General features: G+C 36.4%; 1 protein-coding gene across 1 annotated transcript; it reads right to left on the reverse strand.

The window, feature by feature from the left end:
• Window positions 1-2,747: 2,747 nt before the first annotated feature.
• Window positions 2,748-7,744, reverse strand: LOC100931539 (late lactation protein B). The gene is made up of 7 exons (XM_003759116.3): window positions 7,544-7,744; window positions 6,774-6,892; window positions 5,933-6,003; window positions 4,328-4,444; window positions 3,587-3,688; window positions 3,326-3,352; window positions 2,748-2,929 (listed from the first exon to the last, which is right to left on the reverse strand). Exons 1-6 carry the CDS (start codon window positions 7,625-7,627, stop codon window positions 3,327-3,329), a joined length of 519 nt encoding a protein of 172 aa, XP_003759164.2. The 5' UTR covers window positions 7,628-7,744; the 3' UTR covers window positions 2,748-2,929; window position 3,326.
• Between the last annotated feature and the right edge of the window lie 487 nt (window positions 7,745-8,231).

Genomic DNA, 8,231 nt, shown 5'->3' on the forward strand with positions numbered 1-8,231 from the left:
CCCAAAGAGATCTTAAAGAAGGGAAAGGGACCTGTATGTGCAAAAATGTTTGTGGCAGCCCTCTTTGTAATGGCCAGAAACTGGAAACTGAGTGGCTGCCTATCAACTGGAGAATGGCTGAATAAATTGTGGTATATGAATGTTATAGGATATTATTGTTCTGTAAGAAATGACCAGCAGGATGATTTCAGAAAGGCCTGGAGAGACTTACATGAACTGATGCTGAGTGAAATGAGAAGGACCAGGAGATTATGATATATTTCAACAACAATACTACATGATGATCAATTCGGATGGGCATGGCCCTCTTCAACAATGAGATGAACCAAATCAGTTCCAATATAGCAGTAATGAATAGAACCAGCTACACCCAGCAAAAGAACTCTGGGAAATGAGTGTGAACCACTACATAACATTCCCAATCCCTCTATTTTTTGTCTGCCTGCATTTTTTATTTCCTTCACAAGTTAATTGTACATTATTTCAAAGTCCAATTCTTCTTGTGCAGCAAAATAATTGTATGGACATATATACATATATTGTATTTAACATATACTTTAACATATCTAGCATGTATTGATCTACCTGCCATCTTAGGGACGGGATAGGGAGAAGGAAGGGAAAAATTGAAACAAAAGATTTTACAATTGTCAATGCTGAAAAATTGCCCATGCATATATCTTGTAAATAAAAAGATATAATAAAAAAATAAAAATATAAATAAACAAACAAATAAACGAATTCATTAATTAATAGATAAATAAATTTTCCTTCCTTGGCTTTTAGAAAGGGGAGAAGATATCATTTCATCCCACTACTTTCTTTCCTTTCTGGTGAGAGGAGGGGCTGATAATCCATTGCACTGGTCATCAGCCTCTATGGGGAAGAGAAGAAACTTTGTTCCATCATATCAGGTTTCTTGCCTGGTCAACAGACTTCTGCAGAATGATAAGGAATGTCATTCTATAGTCCTGTTTTCTTACTTTTTGGGTGAAGGGAGAGGTATTCATTCTATCATCATTCCTGATTTCCAGCCTCCCATGGGAAGAGGAGATATGCCATCAATTTCCCACCTTTGGGATAAGGAGAGAGAACACCGTTTCATCAGGTGATCTCCTTGCCTCCTGACAGAAAAGGAAAAACACCCTTCCTTTGAGCACCAGATGAAAGTGACAGTTTGGGGGAATCTGGAAAGAATTGTATGAAATAATGCTAGGATATGAAAGGATTCAGAAGAATAATTTATAGAATAAAAACAACTTAGGAAAGGCAATGATACAATAGCAGCACCATTTACTTTTTTGCTCATAGCCCCTGACTCACTAATTCAGATGGGAGAGTTGGAATAATCTTTGTTTCTTATTGCTACTTCAAGGATCTCCCTCTTCCTCTACCATGCTGTAACCTCATCTCCTTTGCAGTTCATCCAATCCATGTTTACCATTCAATCTTGCATTAGTTATTATCTAAGAATCCACAAAACATTTTCCTCAAGAAACACTCCTCAATGAGTTCAGTGCCTGGCCCACAATCTTTCTCTCCATCTTAACTCCTTTCTTCTTCACTCCTATACCACATGAATAGATACCCTTTCTTCAGTTTTGTTTTTGGTGAGGCAATTGGGCTTAAGTGACTTGCCCAGAGTTGCACAACTAGAAAGTTGTAATGTTCTGGTTAGCTTTCTGGAGGTCTTTGGACCAGCCTTCATTTCAGCTGAGTAATCACCATGAGCCAGGGATAAAGTCCAAATTATTAACTCCTTCACAGCCTGTCTCCTTGCCTGGGGGCTGAGAACAGGGTGCTACAATTCTCCCAGTCATGCAGGCTCACAATCCTGGATACAAATAATCAAAACTATGGGAACTATGATTTCACCAAGAGAAGTAATATAAAACTAAAAAAAGAACATAAACTAGAAGAGAACCTTTAAGAATACTCAAGCTAAGTGATGTGATATTGTTGAAGATATAGCAAAGAAGACTGAGAAGCAACAGTTAGGAAGTAGGAGGAAAACCCAGGAGAAGAAGGTGATCAACAATGTAAAAGCTTCAGAGAATACAAGAAGAATGAGCATTTTAAAAAGCCATAAGAAAATGGAGACTGTAAGTGAAATGCTCTGTTTATTAAAAATTGAGCTGAGTCAAAGAAAAGCAAGACATGTTATTGATAGGGAGAGGGGAGGAAGAGTTGCTAAAAATAGAAAACCAGCAATTTTTGGGCAAGAATGAACAATGCAGTGAATTCCCAGGGGAAAACAGCATGAAAAACAAAATAAAATTCAGTTGAGAATGAGAATGGAATGCTATTAGGAGCTCTCCTAGAGAGCAATGAAGAAGAAATTGAAATAGGGAGGTAAGGAAGAAACATATCCTCCTGATTTGGGTAGCTTATTATTTGGGATAATTATGCTTATAAATCTATTGTGAAACTTAGCTGATCTGCCATTACTAAGGGTTTCAAGTGCTCAACTTTGGGGCCATGAAATATAAAATCAGCTGCAATAATTAATGATATGCTTAATATTATGAAGAGAAGATGAATTACTCTTCATTTTTCAGCCAACTATTTGAGTATTATACATAAGAAATGTTTGACTGCATTTTAAAGAAGATATGAATTCCTCTCATGCTTTGGAAATTCAAGATCCAGATTCCCAATCAAGTGTATCTGATCTAGTTGTCACCCACTTAAAATTCATTGATCCCAAGAATATCTCAAAAAAAAAAAAAGAGAGATTAAACCAAAAATAAATGCTTTATATATTTATTTATTTTGCATTGGAAGAAAATAGTAAAAATTGAGGGAAAAGGTTAAGGACTAAAGGGAGAAGTGTATGCAGCAGTTGGACACAAGGAACAGACTGATTTGAAGCTATAACTGGGATTTTCTGGATAGCAGTGATTCTGAGGTTGAAGGGAACCATCTTCTCCTAGAAAACATCAAAGGGAAAGTCAGTAATGAGTTCCTTGGATTGAACAAAGGAGCATTTTAAGGGAATGCATTTTAGCATTGTTCTCTTCTTCTACTAAGAATCAAAAGAGAGGCAGTAGCCTCAAAATGAAGTGTCTAGCAAGACATTTTCTAATGTACAAAAACATTTCTTATGTTCAGGAAGACAAGATACTAAGGAACCTGAAATCTATTTGAAATAAGTTAAAAAAAAAAAAAAAAAAAAAAAAAAAAAAAAAGGTAATCCCTCTGACACGATTTGGGAATTCACCTTCCCATAGTTGAACTGAACCAAATAGATGCTTAAATGCCAGATGAAGTGTAGGATTTTAGATTATTCTGGAAGATTTTCTAGAAGTCTTTAAATAGTACTTACCTTAAGCCTGTTCTGGGGTGCAAGCCTCTGTAGAAACAAAGACATATGTGAGTAGACTTGCCAAAATCACTTCCTACCATGGAATTCAAACAATTATACAAGATTTCCTAAGAAGTTAGTGTATAATAGCTTCTAAGAGAAGGGAATAACAAAAACAAAAAAACAAAAACAAAAAAAAAAAAACGGGGAAAGAAGGAGATTAAAATTCAGGGGATAAAGGAACAGGACATAGGAAAATGGGATCAATTCCATTCTTATTACCAGCTTGTATGGGAAAGTTGATTTTTTCTTCATTAAATCCTTTAATGTTAACAAACTTCTTGTAGTCCGCAAAGGCTTGGGGGTTCTCTTCTGTGCTTGGACCTGCAGAAAGAGGTAAGAATGAATAACAGTATGTTCTAATTCAATCCTTCCCTAGTCCTTGGGTTTTGCTTCTTAATTACCTACATGAAGAGAAATGAGAGAACTAAGGGTGGTTGAGCCATTCAATCCTCTTATCCTCTGCCAACAAATGCCCTTCTCCCCCATATTAATCATTTCCCAATCCTATTTCTCCACAGAAAAATTCATCTAAAATCTCTTAACTGTGCACTAAAACAAAATAGTCCTAATGTCCCTGAGTCCCCATATATGTGATAGAAAAAAGAAATAAAGTATGAAGAACACTGTTTTCTTCCTCTTGCTGCTTTGTTCAAAGCAAGATTTTGCTCATTAAAGATCAGTTTAGTCGATATCTGCAGCCTGAGAATGTGTTTGGTAAGCAATTCCTGTGTTGCCATCAAACTTAAAGATAGCAAAAATTTTGAGGAATTTCATGGATCCACTGGCCATTATATTGGGCTTTATCTTGTATCTAAATGGATCCCTTCTTGACACTTGTAGAGATGCAAAATCTTGGAATGCCTGAAAAGTAGGAGGAATCCAGGTGAGCAGATTCTAACAGCTGCTCCACATCTTAACACACTTCTTTCGAAGGGATTTACAGAATTTCATATTACTTACCCACAAGTTTGGCTACTTTTATGTGTTTTCCATGCAATTCGACTTCACAGAGAATAATCCAGTGATCCCTCACAGATGTTTCTTCTATAAGGACTTGGTGCTTGCCTTCTGAGGAGACTGAGGGGAGATATGCCTTTAGTGACCTTAATCCTTAAGGTCTCTAAGGACCTCACTCATACCTTATAGTCAGCAGCATTCAAAAAAATCATGAAAAAGACTTGGGTGATCCCTTGACAGGACAACTTCCCCTTGGATCTGATATGGAACCTTTTTAATACACCTATCATGTAATATTGTATATTAAAGAAGTCCAGGACTAAAGCATTAAGAGTTTCAAGACACTTTAACAAAAAGTTTAACCCATAATTTTACAGATATAGAAACTGAGGCCAAGAAAATAATTAATTATTTCTATTTGAGTAGTATGCTGTAGTGAACAGAAAAACAAATTTGGAGTTAGTTGGTCTTGAGTTCAAGTCTTCCTTCTGACAAAATTACCCTGAGCAAATCATTTAAATTCCCAATACCCTCAAACAACTCTCAAACAATATAACTTGCAGAGCAGGTTATGATCTCTCTTGATAAAAAGAGCTTCCCTACTGGAAGTTCCTGATACTAAAGAAATAATAAGTCAGGTTCAAAGTTACAAAGAAAGCAAGAATAAATGAATGTCTGTGTCTCTGCCTTTGGCAAAAATCATATTGAAAGTGAATTTTGTCCTTTCTCAATGAATACCACAATGCTCTAAACACTAGAATTGATTAACAAATGCTTGTTGGATGAAGGCAGCACTAGGATGATGTCAAGGTTGTTGGCTCTGGGAATGAGTCAGGCTCATTCTTCCCAATATATAAATGGAAAAATCCATTTAAAAAAAAAAGTGATGTAGGGCAGCTAGGTGGAGAAGTGAATAGAGCACCAGCCCTGAAGTCAGGAGTATCTTAGTTCAAATCTGGTCTCAGACACTTAACACTTCCTAGTTGTGTGACCCTGGGAGAGTCACTTAACCCAACTGCCTCAGGGGAAAAAAAGGATGCAAATCATTTAGTTTTTGCATATGTCTATTCTCTACAGTCCTGTAATCCCCCAATCACAAGAAATAACTGCTGCAATGCCCCATCTGAGTATGTCTTTCCCTTGTCCACAACAAACATTGTGAAGAGTCATCATATTAAAGTGTTAATGAACCCTATTGTGCTATACATTTTTCCTAGATGACTTATGAATCCGGAAAATAGTATTCAAGATAATACTTTTACCTCAATGAAGTATCTAATGGTAGGAAAGAAATTAAAGAAGCATGCTTGTGATTTCCCAAATCAAATCATGAGATCAGCTCTCTAATCTGACTTTGCTATCTTAGCCTTTCACACCCAAGGTTTTATTCAGTCATTTCAGCACACAGACAAATCCCCTCATCAACCCAGTCCATGCTATGGGGGAAAAAACATGCAAATTCACTAGATATTGTCAAGACAACACAACTTTTGGCTTCAAACTAGAGGACAGTTTCAAATTCCAATCTTTGGATCTGATTGACTAACTCTATGCAGGTCAGATGTCCTTTATGGGATTCCTTTAACATGATATGTTTGATTCACTTACCCACAGAAAATAGTTTAGGATTGTTTGTTTTCTCTAATGTCTTCTTGATCTCTTTGCACTTGCCATGCTCACTGAAAAACAGAACAAGCATGAATGGTTTTGCTGGAGACAAGAGGAAAAGAAGTTTATATGTCATCAAAATTAGGAAAGATGATTTGATTCCTTCACTCCTGACCTAATTTTCAATGTGGAAAACATAGGAGAATATCCAGAAGCAGATTAGCATTACAGCCTGTGATCTGATTATTCTAATTCATAATCTGAATATTCAATATTCTCTGAGTTAATCTATAGAACTGGAGCTCATGGAACAGCATGATCTCTAAGGAATCCCAATCCAAGTGACCCCAAAGAAAATGAAGAGAAATGCATGATATGAGCTACTTGTAATATATAATGTCATGAACTACATTCCTCACAGGAGAATAAAAAAAGTTTAGAGGATGCCTGAGATCATTAAGGGATTAACAATTAAACAGTAGATAAGAAAATTAATCAGGAAGTATATTGTACACAGTACACCCATTGCTGAGAAAGTAAGCCTAAACTTCATAGACATATATGTTTGTATATGTATATGTATAAATATATATATATATATATATATATACACACACACACACAGATATATGTATGTGAACATATAAACTCTAACTCCAACCTTAACCTAAAGCTTTTGAGCCTCTAAACCAAGCCATAACTCAGTTTAATATACTATGTATAGTCAGATTAGATTAGATATTCAGAGGAAATTGAATGGATAAGCCCTAGCTATGGCCCTAAAATTGGAGAGATAAAAGATGAAGCAAAATGATAGGATCATTCTGGACAGTCCACTTACTTGAAGGTAAATTTGACCTCCAGATTACCATTATCAAGATTAGTGATGGTCAAGGGTGACATGTCCTTAGGCTTCTCCCTTGCAATGTCTGCCACAATAGCCTTCACAACATATGTACCCTAGAGGAAATTGTGATATGCAGTTAGAACTTGAAAAAGGAATAATGAGGGAGTAATGGGACCAGATTCCTTAACAAACATCTCCCTAATCATCCCCATCTCTGAACAGAATACTGGTTGTGAAGTAAAAATCATGCATGAGTCTGTTACCCAGAGACCACCATGGACCATGGACATACAGAAAGTACAGTTTTGTAGGAAAAACTCATTAAATTAAAATGGATTGGCCTTGAGTACCCAAACCCTTTCAAGCTGACCCAGTTTTGAAATGGCCTTAATTGAAGCAGATATTTGGCACTGAGCCCCAAAACTGAACTGAATCTTTGAAGAAACCCAACTCCACTCAGGAACATAATTTGGTCTGAAAGTCCATTAGCAAGGATAAAATTAACTGAATCATAGCTCCCATTTTCAGTTCATTCTGGGCAGAGTAAATCTACTTCCTGCATTGACTTTCCTTTATAGACTCAGTCCAAGATTTTCTAATGGCATCTATAGCACCAAAATTGCAGTATATTACAGGATTAGGAGGTTACAGAGCTAAAAACTCAAATTAAAAAGAGCCCAGTGGGGCTTCAGTTTTGAAATGATGGCCTTTTAGTAGCATACATTCTTCCTTCTAATCCACAGGATCTCCCAGTGAAGTCTTACCCCAAATCTTTCAGTAGGTGATGTCTCCTGAGCTTGGAGAATAGAGAATAGGCTTAGTACTATGGTAAGGAAAAGGATCTTCATCTTTGCAGGCTTCCACAGGTCCTTATTTTCAGTCCCTCACTCAGTGAAGCTAGTTAGAATGCACTTCTCTCCTCATCTGTTTCTCTCTAAATATATATCCTGAGATCAATGTGGCATTGAAAACTGCTATCTTTTTTGCACAATGTTCCAGTAAGTTCTGCAATAGGGCAATGGGGGGTAAGGAAAAGGTGAAACAGCATATTATTATTATTTTTGGAAGCTCTATGCTTTTCTGCATTCTGAAAGACTACTCATTAAAGTCCATCCAAATAATCAATTAGACGTAATTTTTTGAGTTTCTGCATCCTCCATGAGTTCTAATAATTGATGCATTTATTGTTAGGAAGGAGATGGTTATCAGATTAGGAAGTAGTTCAAAGATTCTTTAAGCAACAAAGAGAAAATCTGTGGCTTCGATCCAACCCCACCTTGTCCCACCCCCTCATTTTTTCTGGCACATTTTGTAAAGGTTTTCATGTGCATTGAAGACCTTCCTTTAGTCCTGTCTCCATAATGTAGGTTAAAAAAAAAAAAAAAGACAAAGCGAGTATCAGAAAATTGGGTTTGGATGCCAATTTTTATTCATTCCACTTTGAACAAGGGT

Source organism: Sarcophilus harrisii, chromosome 2, assembly GCF_902635505.1.
Source record: "Sarcophilus harrisii chromosome 2, mSarHar1.11, whole genome shotgun sequence".
In the NCBI taxonomy this organism is placed as follows: domain Eukaryota; kingdom Metazoa; phylum Chordata; class Mammalia; order Dasyuromorphia; family Dasyuridae; genus Sarcophilus; species Sarcophilus harrisii.

Bases quoted from the DNA above. Each gene is read 5' to 3' on its own strand.
- LOC100931539 (XM_003759116.3), bottom strand. From the start codon at position 7,627: ATGAAGATCCTTTTCCTTACCATAGTACTAAGCCTATTCTCTATTCTC. The intron at 6,893-7,543 runs GTAAGACTTCAC...AATTTCCTCTAG, and splicing joins CACCTACTGAAAGATTTGGG to GGTACATATGTTGTGAAGGC. The intron at 4,445-5,932 runs GTAAGTGAATCA...ATCTCCCCTCAG, and splicing joins TCCTAAACTATTTTCTGTGG to TCTCCTCAGAAGGCAAGCAC.